This window comes from Desmodus rotundus, chromosome 4 (assembly GCF_022682495.2).
Source record: "Desmodus rotundus isolate HL8 chromosome 4, HLdesRot8A.1, whole genome shotgun sequence".
Classification (NCBI taxonomy): Eukaryota; Metazoa; Chordata; class Mammalia; order Chiroptera; family Phyllostomidae; genus Desmodus; species Desmodus rotundus.
This window is the reverse complement of record NC_071390.1, coordinates 35774511-35792779: the sequence shown is the minus strand read 5'-3', so window position 1 is coordinate 35792779 and position 18269 is coordinate 35774511. Positions and strand designations below refer to the sequence as shown.

At 40.5% G+C, this 18269-nt stretch overlaps 1 protein-coding gene across 2 annotated transcripts in view; it reads right to left on the bottom strand.

The window, feature by feature from the left end:
- BICC1 (BicC family RNA binding protein 1) overlaps positions 1-4905 on the bottom strand; it is a 266319-nt gene extending 261414 nt beyond the window's left edge. For both annotated transcript variants that reach the window (XM_024561219.3, XM_071221225.1), the window contains exon 1: positions 4443-4905. In XM_024561219.3, coding sequence (XP_024416987.2) covers positions 4443-4632 — 190 coding nt within the window. In that variant the 5' untranslated portion in view covers positions 4633-4905. The remainder of the gene's footprint in view (positions 1-4442) is intronic.
- Between the last annotated feature and the right edge of the window lie 13364 nt (positions 4906-18269).

Here is an 18269-nt window from a genome sequence, read left to right as displayed (position 1 = left end):
TTCATGTATCCTAAGACCATTTAATTCATTTCCCAATATATTTAATTTTCATTTTCAGTTTAAGAATGTGAATCTTATGAACTATGATTTATGATGAATATGGTTATTATTAATGTATTCAGCACTTCCTACGTGGCCAGCACTGTGATGTTTTACATACACCTTTTTTCTCTTAATTATCACAACCAGTTAAGGATGCAGGTACCACTAGCAACACCCCCTTTGAGAAATGAGTCTGCAGGTGATGAATTTTCTTCCCAAGCTCCCTACTAAAAGGTAACACCAAGAACTAAATCCAGATCTGGCCCAGAGCCCTGTACTTTTAACCACTAAGCTTTCTAAAGTGATTTGTTCTTGTTGTTTATTAGCATCAACCAAACATTAGCCAGAAAACTATATTAAGCTTAGCTCATATTTACAAGTATTTCATTTCCAGTACTCCCCATATTCATGTATTTTTATTTATTTCTCCCTACTCCCCCAGAAACACCTAAAAATTATCTGTCCACCTAATCATAAGACAATCTTCACTGAAGTTTGCCAAATTAGAGACAGAACATAACTGCTGCTCTTTTAATCAGTGATCTCTGATGGCCTGACTTAGCGGCTAGTTCTGCAGCTCAGGCAACCAGCAGTAAGTGATCCCAGTTATGCCCAGTACTTTTAAAACGCAACGTGGTTTTCGAACTTTCTAACAGCAATATCCTAAAAGCCCAGCAGATGTCAACCTCAATTCATGAAAATAGGACATTTCCCCCCTTTTAACACTTCCTTCCTTCTACAATGAAAAACTCAAGGGATTCAGAACTTTGAAAGTACCTATGCGTCTAAAGCGTATGTAGGAATTTTTCACTGTATTATACACATATATGTTTTTCAACATAAAAATAAAAGTATGACAGTAAGATGTAAACAACCACAGAAAAAGAAAAACAAGAGTTAAAATTCGCAGAGTCCACGTCTGCCTCTCGGGACTCCAAACACTAAAACGATTTGTGACTCTTTTGACCTATTTATTTTCTACCTCTTCCGGACTTTCCCCCATACCTCTCCTCCCTCTTTGCACACCGTCACTCCCATTTAACCGACTTAAATGAATCAACACTGTGATCTCACATGAAGCATAAAATCTAAATTTTGAAGATCAACATTAAATCAATTAAAAACAATTTTTCTTTAGAATTAACAGTGCTGTTCATGGTATCCAACCCAAGACGGACTATACCAATCAAAAAACTAAACTAAACTTGAAAATAAGTTATCATTTATAAATCTGTTGACTAATAAAATTCATAATCTTCATTTAGATTTGAACAAAAATGCCAGCTACTCTATAAGGCTGTTCCAAAGTAGTTATTGGGCCCCCAAAAAAAGGAGGAGGAGAAAAGAAAAACTAGTGATTTTTCCTTAACTTTTCAGCCTGGTGATTTTATTTATATCAATGCTTCGGGGAGTCGATGATAATCCAAGAATGGTATTTCATTTCTGTGACCACTACTGCACTCCCCAGGTTTTAACCTCACTGAATTTTTGGTCCATTGCGTAGAAGAATTTCTCTACTAATAAAAATACAACCCATTAAAGATTAACTTGCCCCCAGGACACTCTCTCTGGAAACAAATTCCAAGCATTATAATCACCAATTTGCACTGTGTAGACTTAAAGGCAGATAATCTTATTTATCCTGATTCCAACTGGAAACCTGCACATAGTTTAAGCAACTGTGGAAAGAAAAATGGCAAATCCAAATTCACAATCATCAGAAACCCAACCAAATGCAGACTTAACTTATTTGGCACTTTTCAAATGAAAGGGTTTTTCACTCAAGAATACTTAACAATATTGGAATATTTGTTGACTAGCTAAACTTCCTACCTTAGTATCCCTCTTACTTCCGCAATTATGAAATCGCTAAATTTATTTGTTCCCTTTATTTAAGTACATACTATATGTCAGAAGCTGGGATAGGCACTAGGTATCTTTTGATTCCATGTTATAATACTTACTATTAATACTGACAAGCAACTGATATATATTAAGCTCTTATCAGTGTGGCAAGTTTTAGCTTATTGGGCATTATCTCTTTTAACACTCACCAAATCCTAAGGGCAGACTGAAACAGAGGCGGGGGAAACAGAGACGCTGCCCCAATGTCCTGCAGGGGTTTATCTGAGGCTGGGTCTGTGTGATTCCAGTGCCTGCACTTGCTATCACCATCTGGCATGAAGGGTAAGGCATGATGACGTCTGGTTCAGAAAACGAGTCTTACTCCTTCCAACATGGTGGCTCTACGTAATCTGACACTAGAACCATGCATCACAAAATGCCCTGGTACCCTCTGCACCGGGTTCTATTGTCACACGTGTTCAAAATTTACTCTCTTAGAAGGCATAATTCACTTGTTGGTAATTTTGGAAAGTTAAAGCACTACGTTCAACCCTTAAAGAATTCTTTGGGGTTAAAATGTGAAGATTTTATTATGGATTGGCTGCTGAAGAAATGTTAACTCTGTTAAGACTTTCTGTAAATAAAACCTTACCACTGCAAAGCAATATTAAACCATCTCATGTCAGAATACTGTATCTACAAATGGGTGAGCCTTCAAATTTAAAAATGCCTCACCCATATTTCATTTCATTCTAAATGAAAATTCATCGTTTTAAAAAAGAAATCCACTTCTAAAGCTCAAGTTATGCGTGAGGGGTTCCTGGAAGCCAACATCACTGTCGTTATTTGCATGTGCACGGGTAAAACAGATAAGGAAGACATGTTACTATTGGAAGATCCACCACTCCAGATTTATGGAGAAAACAAACTGGAAACTTGTTGAAAAGCAGGTACGTGGTATGTCAGTTAAATCCAAACAATCTCTCAACAATATCTTTCTGAATAAATGTAGCATTGTGTTTTATAACCAGGCACTAGACAAAAAAAATCCTGAATCAAATGAAATAACTAAAATGGGTTATCAAAATGCAACTGGGGCTTTAATTTCCAAATCCACTTTGCAATATTCTTATTTGAACAGTTTATCACAGACGTTCACTCTCCTAAGAAGTCACATAATTTAAGGGGGAAAAAGAGAGGAAGAGAGAGAGACATGACAAGCACTAGGGATGTTTATCAATAAAAAATAAGCAACAAGGGAGATGAATTTGTAGCTTATCCAAAAACGCCTGCCAAACACTCCTGCTATTTGTTTCCACCAAGTTATTGTTTTGGAAAACATGTTGTTCTCCCTTAAAATAACCTGCTTAAATGTTTTAAAAAGCCACTGCATTTCCAGAGGCTAAATAGCTCCCATATTGCGATGCATTGACTGATAAAGTCAAAGTAAGTTATGCATAAAGCCACACACAAAGAGAAGTTGGAAGGCTCCAATGCTCCCTTGATGTAAGGACACTAGCTACTGAATGAATCCACTTACACGCCCTGAGTGAAACTAACGCCTGGTCCTTTGCAGTACTTTAAAATGTCATTCAAAATACTTTATTTCTCTGGATGAAGGAAATAAACCACATCTGTGGCTACAGTTAAGCTAGTAATTAACATTTTAAGGAAGGGCAAAATGACCTTGGACATTTTAGCGTTCGCTCTGAGAACTCCAATCCTCCCACTAAAGCACAGAATTTGTTTTCAGTCCGATATGGCTAAAGCCGTTATGCCTGGGAAAGTCCCAAAGAAACTAGGGAGTTAAAAAAAAAAAAATCCCAAGTTGTGAAAGACATAGACACGCATAGTACTGGAAGACTTTTATGAACTTATTGTAACTCATGATGTGTTTTATAGGCCTGTCAGGAGATGAACACATACTGTGCTCCAACCCAGAAGCAAATGCCCTGACACAATCCCCAGCTTTGGATGCTCACCCCCATCCTGGCCCCTCTGGCTCCAGGGTGGAGGATGGTGGGCGGAACTCCTGTCTTAAGCCTTGACATCTGCAGAGCGTTTTCCAATAGCCAGACAAGGCCCCTCAGCTGGAGGAAGTGGATACTGACAAGAGGAAAGAGAGAAACAGACAGAGAGAGAGCTAGAATTCAAGGCTGCCAGCGAGTGGAGAGACTCACACATACTCTGTGCGGTCCAAGTGGGTTCAGATGGCACAGCCCAGGTGTCCGCACTAAGGCTGGCATCTCCAAAGTCCAGTACGCAACTTGGGCGCGCCGGTACAAACTCGGCCTTAGGCTTTTCTGGAGCCGGCAAGTTAACACAAGGTCCCCAGTGCCTAGAGACCTGAGAGGCGTGGAAGGGTGGAGAGTACCGCTAGATCTCCACTCCCTGGGTGTCCCCCGGCTCCGCGAGGAAGGGGACCTGGGAACTAAGTCAGCTATGGGCCAGAGTGGCGGGCACTGGGGCGCGCGACGAGGATGTCCGGAAAGGAGCTGGGGACGCAATAGGGGAGTCCGAGAACGCGAGGGGGTGGGGGCGGGGGTGATGCCTACCTTGTAACATGGCCTCAAGTTTCTTCCTGTCCACGCGGAAGCGCTCCTCGCTCCATTCCGGGCTGTGCAGGGGCGCCCCGGCGACAAGGTCGTCCTCGGAGCCGGGCATGGGCGAGTCGGTGCTGCGTTCGCTGTTGGAACCCGGGTCCGACTGCGCGGCCAGGTAGCCGGGCTCCCCCTGGGCGGCCATGGTGGGCGTGCGATGCTGGAGCTCTGGCTGCAGCCGCCGCTGTGCCTCCGTTTGCCGGCCGGGCTCTTCTAGCTCCCCGCGCCGCGGCGCTACCTCGTCCGCCCGCAGCCGCCGATGCCGCCGCCAACGCCGCCGCCACGGAGTCCCGGGCGCATCCCAGCCCCGGGCGCCGCCCACACTACCAGCCGCCCCGGGTCCCGTCCTCTGTCCTGGGCCGGTGGCTGCACCGCCCCCAGCCAGCAACGCCCGCGCGAAATGAGCGCGCCGCGCGGCCCGCGCATCCATCCGCTGGGCTTCGGGGCTGCCTCCCCGCCCGCCGCCTCTCCAGCCTTGCGCTCATTGGCCCGACAGGCCCACGGGGAGCCCCGGCGGGCGGGCGGCCCCTGGCGCTTACACACACTAGCGCACACGTACACACCTCTTACACACTACCTATTTTCTGCATTTAAACGTATAGATTTTGTCCCATGCACATACTTTCACAGTTCAAACACACTCTCAAGTTCAAGCCCAGCACCCCCCTGAACGCACATACAGTGCACACACAATTACCCTTCTACTTACACACAACACACTACCCTAAAATCCACAACCCCAGTGCATCCCACAAGTTGGAAACAGGAGGGAAAACAGAGAAGGGCTGCGGAAAGAACAATGTCCATCTCTCACAGACATTACTTGTGGTCATAGCTCCGGTGCAGTTCATTCCTCCACTGACAGTTCAGACTCAGATCGCTCCTTGCACTCATCCCAGCAAACTAGCCAGCTGCACAAGAGGTGGACAAGAGGCTCGCTCTTTTTTATTGCGAGGAAAGGGAGTTTTTTCTTGAATGAGGTGTGGATGGAGTCATTTTCTATGTAATTCTCATGGAATGGATTCAGCTAATTAAAAAAAAGGGGCGGGGGGGAGCTCTGAGATTACAATGGTGGTTAGCTGGATCCAGGGCTGTTTTGTCAGGCACTGAGGGCTCTTCTGTGTTCTCAAGATCAGTGTCTCACAGATGATAACCGGCAAATGAACCTCTGACCCTACCTGCCCTGGCCAGCCCACCCCTGACTGCCACGCTCAAACTTGGACTTGGAGCACCAGGAAAGAAGAAACTTGTTTGCACTAGGAATACCCTTGGAACTCTGCTTTCCCAGTTCAACCCATTGGGGTTGAATCCGTTCAACAGTGATTCATACCCTCTTTCGTTTTGTGACCCAAAGCACAAAGATTTTACTTTTTTTGAAGGGGGGTGAGATGGGACAGTGTTGTTCACTGTACCACTGAGGGAGGCTTACTAACATACATGCCGGGCAAGCCGTATCACTGGCTCGGGACTGTGGATAATCAGGGACCATGCTTAAGGTAACTGCAATTCTTACAGGTTCAGCTGGTTAATTAACAATTGACTCTGGCTGGGTACTATGGTATAACTGACAGACGAGAAAACTGGGACTGTGGGAAGTCAAAAGACATGACTAAGGTCACCCAGCAACAGATAACAAAGCCAAGCATGAAACCCATGTGTGTACTTGACAAATAACCTTGACAAACACCTGCCTTGTTGAGCAGAGAACCCTCCTCCTGCTTGGTCTCCTGCTGAAGAAGCAGGAGCAGAAGTACAACTGCTTGATTTGCCACCATACATTCCTTCTCCAGATGTATTAATTACTGTGCAAAGCACTAATTTAAGCACCAAAAGAAGTTATCAAAGAGACTTGCATCCAGTATATTTACCATCTTTTCTGGCAACAAGTGTTTTATAGGAATATACTTTGTGCTGGCAGTGTTAGACCCAAACAATTGTGACCAAAAGCAAACACCGTTCCATTCCTGGAGCTGACATTCTAATAAGGAAGATAGAATGTTGAGCAAAAATAAATAAATGAAGCACTCAAGAAAATATTGTATTGCACCTGTAGTAGACATTAAAGATAAGATACTCAAGATATGAGAACTCCTATCATGGAGTAATTGGATTTGGTCAGAGAGGCCAATGGAGGCTTCTCAGAGACAGTGACTCTGGGTCTGAGAATGGAAGTTTGCAAAGAAATTGACTGGGCAAGAAAGGGGAGGGAAGAGCCTTTCCTGCAAATGATCATTCAATCATAATGATATCCCTGAAGGTAGACATTACAATTATCCTTGTTTATCATTTGAGGAAACTGAGGCACAAGAGGTAAAATAACTTACCCAAGTTTGCACAACTAAGTTGTAGAATCAGGATGTGAACCCAGGCAGTCTTCCTTGGATATTAGACTTTGGGTGCTCTGTACTTCACTACTAATCTATATTGTCTCTCACCAGGATCAGCACAAGCCAAGACTCTGTGGTTGGAGAAGGGAGCATGTATTCTTCCACAGAAGAACTAAAAAAAAGACCACCCTAAGCTGGTAAAAGAAAACAAAGAATTAGATGGTAAGAATAAGGCAGGAGAGATAAGTAAGGAGTAGAGCAGGTAAGCCAAGTTAAGGAGTTTGTGTCTTTATCCTTAGAACAAAAAGAAGCCATGTAGAGACTCTAAATAAAGGATGGAGTACTTAGATTTTGCATTTTTTTAAATGGCCTGGCTATCATATGGAGAGCAGATTGAGGGATGAGGATAAAAGTAGTTAAACCAATTAAGAGACTATCTAGGAAGTTTAGGCAACAGATGCTCATAGCTTACCTAGAATGGTGAAGATGGAGAGACATAAAAGGATTTGAGAAATATTTTGATGGTAAATATCTCCAACTGTATTGGTGACAGACTCAGTGCAGGGTGATGAAGAGGTAACTGTCAGGAATGGCTCTAAGACCCTGGCTAGCATAATTGGAGGGAGATAGGAACCATTAACTGAAATAGGAAACACTGGAAGAGGACTTATTATATTGGAGGAGAGATGAACTTGAATTAGGCATACTGAGTTTGCGGTGCCATTGAGACCCCCAAGAAGTAAGTAAGCAATCGGATACAAGGCTCTGGAGTTCAGAAAAAGAGATCTTGGCTGGAGATGCAAATGTGTTGTTTGTCAGGGGTCATGCTAACCATATGCACGGGTAGGACCGTCTAGGAAAATAAAAGAGAAGTAGAAGAAAAGAGAATCAAGGAAAGAGCCTTTCACAAATTCCAACAGTAGATAACAGTATAACGGGAAAGGAGATGGAATTAGTAAGAGAAGAAAACACAAAACAAAGTTTTGTCATGTACACCCAAGAAAAAGACTATTTCAAAAAAAGGGAAGTATGATTATCTTTGTACAATAAGGCAGGTCAAAACATTTTGATGGGTGTCACTGGGCATCTTAGCAACAGGGCCAGAATAGGGTGGTGAGAGACAGAAAACAGCCACTGAAATGAGGAGTAAAGACGACGATTTGGAAGAAGATTGCCTGAAAAGAGAAGGAGAAAGCCATAGCTGAAGGACAACATGGGTAGAGGAAGCGCTCTTTGCTGTTTATTGGGCTGGTTGGCTGGTAGCTTTGGTGATTGGTATCGTGGGTGAGAATAGAGCACTGGAAATGATCCAGTTAACAAAAATTAAATATATAAGAAAAGAAATAGGAGGGATCACTATCACATGGCTTTGAAAGCATGAACAAGTAGAGGAGAATCAGCTCATCAGAAGATGAACAGATGGGAATAAATGTAGGTCAGTGTGCAAGTTTCATTTCTAGAACACAAGGGAATCCCATCTGATGGCTTTTATTTTTCCCAAAAGAGTACAAGTTAAAGTTATCTGTTTAAAGTGTATAAGGAGAAGAGCTGCCAGAGGTTTGAGGGGAGTAGAAAGGTTTTGTTTGTGTTTGTTTGTTTGTTTATAGAGTTTTAAAAGTAGCTTTGCATCTGTAATAGAATGAACTGGTACTGTTGAGAGTCCATTTGATTTTTGGCAGCTATATATTTTGGACGGGACCAGCCTGCTTGCCCTGACTCTCTCCACCAGTGCTAAGCTTTGTGTGGGGGGGCACAGAGAAAATACGGGAGTCCTGACAAATGGGTGAAACACCAGGAGCTAGAAAGCAATGGAGCAGTGCCTGAAGGAAAATAACTTCTTACACAGAACTCTACCCAGTGCAACTATCAATCAAACAGGAGGATAAATTCATTCCTAGGTTTACTCTACCTGAGCCAGCTACTGAAGACTGTGCACCCCCAAAACAAGGGAATAAACCAAGATAAAGAGAAAAACATGGAACACTGAAAACAAGAGATCCAGCGCATGAAAAGGGTCAAGGTGTTCCTTGGGATGATGGGTAGAGGAGAACAAAAATTGGAATAGGTCAGAAGTCTCAGGGTAGAGATTCCTTCTAGATTAAACAGACAGAATTCATGAAAAGTTAAAACATATTCTCAGGAGATTAAGACTGTTGGTGATGACTTTAGAGTTAAATTCATGATTGGTTCGTAGCAAACTATGGTACAAAAATACAGTTAATAAGTCCAAAGATTAAAAAATACTATGCAGCACAGTCAACTTAGAATAAGCTACCTGGCTGAGCTGTAACTAGTATGTGTGTAGTTGTAATGATGTAAACCATGAATGCTGATCAAAACTACATGGGAAACATAACTAGACTAGGAATTTGGGGGACTGGAAAGTGTGCGTGTGTGTAGTGGGGGCTGTGAGGGGGCCAGTGGTGGAAAGTGACGCCTCATCTGCTTTAGGGTAACATCAATAGATAATGACTAAAACTTCTTTAAAAACCCAGAAGTGGCAATATAAGCATGTTATTTGGAGATATGGAGGTAAAAGTAGAATCAAGCTAAATGAGTTGGAAGTTGTTGCCTATAGAAAATGGGAAATGGGGGGAAGGCTTACCGTACTTCTGGTTGTTACACAAGTCTTCGAGAATAATTTGACTCTTTAAACCACATGGCAACATAACTTTTAGAAGAGCTAATGAAGTAACAAATGTTTTTAATATAATTATTGAAATGATAGATAAATAATAGAACCTTGAATTCATAACTTCTGAGGCCTGTGCTCTTTCTACAAAAACTGAATCACAGTTGGCATAGTTGACAATATTTGTGTTCTCATAAAGCATATTTGCTTTGTTTGTCTTTATTTGCCAATATTACTTAAGAAAAAAATAATGTCCAATTTATTCAAAGAATAGAAACACATAGATGTCAGGTGGACAGAATTGTGGATAGATAGATTTTTATGGAGGAAATTACATTAAATCTTCAAGTTCACAAAATATGAAAATCCATGAGATTTAAAAACACAAGAACCATTATCTTACCTTCACTTTAAAAATATATGTCTAAATTTGATTAGTGGTCATCTGATGAAAAAAAACTCCTCTGGGAACACTTTAAAGTAAAGTGGATTGGTGTTTGTTTCCAGGCACTCTTAATTAATTCCCTGATTTAGTTTCTTCTAAGGCAAAATACAAAACTATTGATCCTGAATTTATGTATTTTTTAAGAGTTTCAGAAGTTTATATTAAATATACTTTTCTATTTTAATTTAAAACCTTGTCATTATAATTATGTTTGAATAATCTCAGCATATGGCCAGATATCATTCAATTAAATGACATACAAAAGATCTTACATTTCACATTCCAACAATGCTGAACAATTCGTAACTCCTGGTCTAGTCCTCTTCCCTCATCCCTCCAGCCTTGAATGCATTCTCCCATTTTCCTACCCCCGCCGTCACAAACATCGTGGTGCCAGGCTGATTTTTCCTTCCCAGTGAATGTTATGCTTATTCCCATGAAAACAGTTACCTTTGCAATGATTGTATTGTCATCATAATCATCATCGTTACTGTACATCTTATGTCAGAGTTCCTGAAGGCAGAAAATATATCTTTTCACTGTTGTGTCTCCAGCACCCAGAAACTGCCTGGTATAGGTAGTAACCATGCCCCTAGAAATCTCTGTGCTTAGAAATTACTTTGTGATACAATTTGGATGACTACATAACCAGAAATCAAGCTGTGGAGAAGCACAAAAAGAAAAGTTAAAATTCTAATGCTTGAATTAAACACAGTTGCTAAGTAGGGACATTATCTTCTCACTTCACACCTGAGGAAACAGAGGCCTGGAGAAATGAGACAAATTGACTAGTGGACCACATTATATGCAATAAACTTAGAATCGCCAGTGTTGAGTCTGAAAGATTATCTGGTCCCAGATAATCTGGTTCAAGAAACGGGGACCCAAACACTCAAAGAAAAATAAAGGTCAGCAAACAGATGCTTAAAATTCAAGAAAAAAGCTGGTTTTCAGCAAAACACCATCCACAGAAAACATTGTTTTTGTCTTCAATATTTTTTTCATTTTAACTTTTTACTGAAATTTTTGGCCAAAAATCTACATAGCTATAGTATGGTACATGTATTTTGAAGGTCAGTTTGCTCTTAAGTGAACGTTCCAAAATCATATAAATTTTCCCTTTAATCAAGTTAAAGAGCAGCAAAGTGGTAGAAATTCAATTTTAATGCCTTTAAAACTGGTTCCAGGAGAAGGCTTATTTGAAATAAACATAAATGAAGTAGTAAAAGAAGATGAGCCTACCACGGGTAATGCCAGTGTTTATTCAGATTAATAATAATGCCTAATATTTATTGAGCATTTTCAATTTGCTGGACACTGTTAATGGTCTTATTTGGTTCTCACGACAATTCTCTGAGGCTGGTACAACTATCATCTCCACTTTAAAGAAGGGAATGTGGAAGCCTTGAGAGGATAACATGCCTGGAGACCCACAGTACACTGTGGCCGTGACCCAGACAGAGACGTCTGACAGACAGAGGTGTTCTTAGCCGTAAAACGAGCTTGCTCTCCTCTCTGGGGCTACCTGGTTACATGTGGGGAATGTAAAATGTTAGAGCGGTGGAAGGAGCCTAAGGCTCATTGATGCTAGTCATGTTCACTTTTAAAAAATGGAAACTGCTGTTCAGATAAACTCTAATGCAGAAAGCCCTTACAGAAATCTAATAATAACAGAGTTGTTCTGGTTGAAGAAGAACAAGGGATTCTCACTAGCTCAACCTTTTCTTTTCATAATTTCAGGGGTCCCAAAGGCTTGAAAAAACACTGATCGATTCTCTCTCTCTCTCTCTCTCTCTCCCCGCCCCACCTCCATTTCCCTTTCTCATATAATAAAGCCAGACTGACTTGCCCAAATTTCACAGTTCAAAGCATCAAGTTATGCTCAGGTTTTTATTGCTTTCCCATCAGAAGAGAAGGGGTTTTTGTTTTCCACAAGTCAAGGTCAAAGGATATGTAGTTGCCCCAGGACATCCTAAGATTGTCTTACATTTCAAAAAAATAAGCTTCTGATTAAAAAAAAATTCTGAAAAGTAACATTTTCATTGGAATCTCAACTCTCCAATGCTGAGTAATACAGAAACATGGGTATTTGAAAAGAGATTAAAATAGATCAAAACAGAAGAAGAAAGTTAAGCAGCAGACAGAAGAATAGAAGGAAATAAACTTTCCCAGTCACTTACCTAAATTCTAACATTGGCCAACACTCAACTTTGCCAAAATGGAAAAAAAAAAAAAGCCAGCAGTGCTATGTTGAAAATACCACCCATAGAGATACTGAAGCCCCAGCCTAACAGCTCCTGCAGGTTTCCAAGTTTCAAGGCACATGTTAATAGTGCTTTTGATCTATAGTATCAATATTTTACCATCACCCAGGATACCTGAACTAACACTTACATGCAAAGTAGTTCTTGTAACCTCCTAGGACTCAGGAAGATGGTAAGTTTTCAAAAGACAGCAGAATAAGCATGTGCTAAATTGTACTTCCCTGTTTTTTTTTTTTTTTTTGGATGAACTGACAGTTTGCTGGGAATGTGACTTTTAGATCTAGCCAGAAAAAGATGTCTGCAGGGCCATAAAAGCATGCAACCATCCAGGATGTGAGAACTGGCTCCACTTCTAACACTACTCTCAGTTACAAGGTAAATTCCTCCAATGCCACTTATGTGCTAAACCTCACATCAAATGAGAAGAAAAAGATTGCAGAAGTGAGAGCCAATGAAGTATTGAAAGTGAACCTTCCTGGGCAGCTTGTGTGGCAAAAGTGGTTCATAGTAGGAAAAGAATGGGTCATCAAAGGAAGGATGAGGCCCAAGTCTGCAGAAATGCCAGTGGGCAAATACATAGCACACACTGCACCACACCCTCAACCTACTCTCATGGCTGACATTACCAGTCAATCACAGTCTCCTTCCACTCCAGCTCAGGAAGTGCTTCTCAATGAGCAGTCTGAGGAGCCAACACAAATCATTGAGAGTTGGCTCTCGGTATGGAATTTCATTACCATGTTGGATACAGTGCTGTAGTTAAGGGATTGAAGATGATAGTCATTCATTTGGACACAGGCTGTTGACCTCCCTTTCGTGGGAGGTGAGCCTAAGACCAATGAAATAATATACTAGGCATTATCTGTCAGCTGTTCCCTTCAGAATCGCTGTGTTTTTGTTAAAAATGAATGGGAATCACACTGAATCTGCTCCAGGTTCAGAATGTGCTAATGAGCTATGTGCATGTAGAACTATCAGTACATGCCTGCTCACAGCCAAATCCAGCAATCCATTAAAAAGATTACACACCATAATCAAGTAGTATTTATTCTGAGGATGCAAGGTTGGTACAATATCTACAAATCAATGAATGTGATATACCACATGAACAAAATGGAGGATACAAACCACATAATCGTATCAATAGAAGTATTTGATAAAATCCAGCACCTATTTATGATAAAAACTCTCAGCAAAGTCGGAATAGAGGGAGCATACCTCAATGTAATGAAGGCCATAAGTGAGAAACCCACTGCCAACATCATACTCAATGTGCAAAAACTACAAGCATTTCCCTAAAGATTGGAAACAACACAGGGAGGGATGTCCACTTTCACCACCCTGACTCAGTTCAGCACTAGGCATCCTAGCCACAGCGATCATTTAAGAAGAAATAAAAGGCATCCAAATTGGAAAGGAAAAATTAAACTGCTATTATTTACCAATGACATGATACTGTATATAGAGAACCCTAAAGATTCCACCAAAAAACTATTAGAATGGATACATTAATTCAGTAAAATAACAGGGTCCAAAATAAACATCCAGAAATCACTTGCATTTTTATACACTAACAGTGAGTTATCAAAAAGGGAAACTAAGAAAACAATCCTATTCACAATTGCTTCAAAAAAGTAAAATATCTAGGAATACCTTTAGCCAAGGATATGAAATACCAGTACTTATAATCAGAAAATTATAAGACACAGAAGAAAGAAATTGAAGAAGATACAAATAACTGGAAGCATATACCATGTTCATGGACTGGAAGAATTAACATCATTAAAATGTCCATACTACCCAAAGCAATCTATAGATTCAACACAGTTCCTGTCAATATATCAATGCAGTATTTCACAGAACTAGAATAAATACTCCCAAAATTTATATGGAACTACAAAAGACCCCAAATAGCCACAGCAATCTTAAGAAAAAAGAACAAAGTTGGAGGAATCATGCAACTTGATATCAAACTATACTACAAGGCCATGGTAAGAAAAACAGCATGATACTGGCATAAAAATAGACATATAAAACAATGGAACAGAACAGAGAGCCCAGAAATAGACTCATGCCTTTTTACTCAATTAATACTTGACAAAGAAGGCAAGAACATGTAATGGGGTAACAAACAGTCTATTCAATAAATGGTATGCAAAAAAATGAAAACAGACCACCTTCTTACATCATACACAAGAATAAACTCAAAGTTGATTAAAAACTTAAATGTTAGGTTCTAAGCCATAAAAATCCTAGAAGAAAACATAGGTAGTAAAATCTCAGACACTACTCATAGCAATATTTTTCCTGATATATCTCCTCAATCAAGGGAAACATAGGAAAAAATAAACAAATGGGATTACATCAAACTAAAAATCTTTGCACAGCAAAGGAAACCATCAATGAAATGAAAAGACAACCCACTGAATGGGAGAACATATTTCCCAATGATACATCTGATAAGGGGTTAATATCCAAGATTTATAAAACTAAACACTAAAAAACAAACAACCCAATTTCAAAATGGGCAAAAGACCTGAATAGACACTTCTCCAAAGAGAATATGCATGTGGTAAATAGACACATGAAAAGATGCTCAACATCACTAACCATCAGAGAAATGCAAATTAAAACCATGATGACATTTCACCTCACACCTGTCAGAATATCCATCATCAATAAATCAACAAACAACAAGCCCTGGAGAGGATGTAGAGAAAATAGAACCCTCATGAACTGTTGGTAGGAATGTAGTTTGGTTCAGCCACTGTGGAAAGCAGTGTGGAGATACCTCAAAAAATTAAAAATGGATCTGCCTTATGACCCAGCAATTCCACTTCCAGGAATATATCTGAAGAAACCTGAAACACTAATTTGAAAGAACATATGCACCTCTACATTCATTGCAGCATTATTTACTATAGCCAAATTTTGGAAGCAGTTCAAGTGTCCATCAGTATCTGATGAGCAGATAAAAAAAGCTGCAGGACATTTATATAATGGGATACTACTTAGCCATGAAAAAGAAGGAAATCTTACCCTTTGCAAAAGCATGGATGGAGCTTGGAGAGCATTATGTTAAGTGAAGTAAGCCCATCAGAGAAAGACAAACACCATATGATTTCACTTATACGTGGAATCTGATGAACAAAATAAACTAACAAACAAAATGCAAATAGACTCACAGGTAGGGAACAGACTGACAGCTGTCAGAGGGGAAAAGCATTGTGGGGCTGGGTGAGAAAGGTGAAGGGATTAAAGGGGAAAAAACCTCATAGACACGGACAGCAGCACAGTGATTACCAGAGTGAAAGGGGGGCTAGGGGGGGTAGAACTGGGTATAGGGGGGATAAACAATGATGGAAGGAGGCTTGGTGTAATAAATACCCTGTATACATGTGCTGTATTATAGAATTGTACACCTAAAACCTTTAAATTTTATTAATCAATGTCACCCCAATAAATTCAGCAAAAAAGAAAAAAATTCAAAAACGCCAATTTATGGTACTCTCCCCAACCCAGTTGAATGTGAATGCCACAGTGGGAGATTTTGGGAGAATGTGTGAGAATCTACACGTTTTCCAGAAGGCCCAGAAGTAATTTAAAAATCGCTATTCTGAATTCTTACTCCAACAAATTATAATCTGTATGTCCAGGTGTAATCCCTTTCTCTAAAGCCAGGTCTTGCTGGCCACAGCTCAAATCACAATGGAATACAGTCAGCACCTCCAATATGGTTTTGAATAAAGTAATAAGGTATCCCATCACATATTCCCTTTTTTTAATAAAAACCAACAATAAAAAGAATCTTGGTCTTCTTGGCAGAGATATTTATATTTCTGGATTCTTTCTTCTTCTGTTGGCCCTGATACCACTGTGGTTTTGTCCTTCCTCTTCCACTAGTGTGATGTCTCTGACATTTCCATGTGCAATATCTGATCTATACAAAAAAAGGGGGGGGAGTGGTGGAAAGAAAAATAATTAATGGAGGTTATTTATCTATATTCACTGTCGATTGATATATTCTAATTTCTAAGACTCAAAAGTCACTTCCTCAATGGAGACTTTTCTAACCAACCCCCCTCTCCCCACAAAGGCAGAATTGCCTTCGTGGAAGTCCACCGGGCTCTATCATCGTGTCTCCGACAGTTCAGTGACTATATACAGGAGCCAGCACAAATATTGCCCCTTTTTTATTACAAAATCATAAGCATGTAATTCTGTAGCACAACAATATCACACTCAAGCACACCATATGGAGTTTTAGGAGAAATGTTCAAATTAAAGCTATAAAATATTACACCCATATTATTACCCTACCAGCCACACTCAAGCAGGCATTACCTCTGCCGGAGCCTGTGCGTACTCGTCTTGATCCAGTAGAGCAGAAGTCCCTGCAGAGCAGAGGCTATCTCTTTATCTCTAGGTCTCAGGCTCCTAACAAACCTGACACACTGGAGACAATGAAGTGAATGAATTAATGTTCTACTGTCTAACCAAACTGAATAAAGAGTGAAAAAATAAAACAACCAGGAGTTCTGGTCAAGCATAAAAGAACTAATATTTCTCTCTTGCTTTTTTTCCTCTAGTGACTGGCTGTTTTGACATATGAACGTGGTTCTTACATGATTGCTTTTTTCGACTTTAAAAGGAGAGCCACTTCAAGGACAAAATTAAATAACAGAAATAGAAAAAAAAGGACAGCCCTTGGTATATGGTGCCTATTCACATCCACAGCCGTTTACTACCAGCATGATGCTGGTGGAATACAAAGTTGGGATAAATGTTCAAATTCTCAAGTCAAATAATGGAAACTTTCCCTCAATTTATTTTAAAAAATTGATAGATGAATTGCTCCAAGTTTAGGTTTTTCTATCAACAAGTTTGTAAAAATACTTTTGGAAACTACTGCTATTGGTTTATTGACAAATCAGTGCAATTTACTTACTAAGCCTAGATTAGTGGAAAACTCAATTACCATGAACTTATGTTTGCTAACTTGGAAAACTTGCTTTTTTCACAGGCTTCTTTGCTCGTGGTTACAAATTAATAACTCATCACTAGAGAAACGGGAATGTCCAGATTTCCTTTAGCACCTTGCGACTACAAGATGGGAATCCCATTTCTATCTGGGCACTCCCAGCGCTAGATGAAGCTACTTTCCCTCAACTACAAACCTACCCTCTTATGTTCTACCCCATGATGCTAGGACTGGACTCTGCAAATGCCACTCTCTTTTGCCGGAGCTCTGTTAGCTTCTACAGATGGAAGCAATAGGAAGACAAGGAAGATGGAAGAAGAAAAAGAGATCTGTTCCCTCCCTTGTACCCCCTATTCCTGTCATCACTGCCCCAGAAATGTCCCTTTGTCCCAGCAGCAAAGTTTAGTTCCAGTTTTGAGCAGTTTCCATCACTGCTGGTACCAGCCTCATACTCAGAGGTACAGCAGCAGGTGGCCACTCCCCTGCTGTGGAAGTCTTGTCCTCAGCCCTGCGGGTGGGGGCTCCAAGCTTGCAGGTTTTGCTGATTTAACTCTTCCCTTTGTTCCCCCAGCCATGGGGATCACAGTTGCTCCCCAAAGTATTTATTTGCATTACCTTAATATTCCCTTTTCGACTAAGTACAATACTGTTTAATCAATTGTCTTTACTAAATTGTTAAAAATAAGTAGTGTTGGGGGTTTTTGTTTGTTTTCTTAACTGGGCTGTAATGCCTTGCTTGATTGTGATTGTGAACACACAATTCAAACATAAGGAAACAAGGATTCAGCACGCTGTGACTGCAAATGGGGTCACATGTATAGTTAACCAAGCACTCCTCACCGGCTTCAGCAGGAGTGTAGTCCTACCTCAAAGCCTTCCTCAAAGGGGATATTAGACATTGTCATACATCAACCTATTAGCACAGTGCGTTATGAGACACCCATGGTGTAATGTCCCAGATCCCACTTAACCATGTCTACTGCTCCTAAAACTGCTTTGAAGACACCTCAGTGCTAATGTTTTTGCCAAGTGTACAGTACCTGGTGCCTCCAAAGCCACCAATTCTCCCAGACTGGCTGGGTCCTATGCAAAAGTAGGAAATGCCGAAACTTCCAAAGAGTGACATGGAAAGA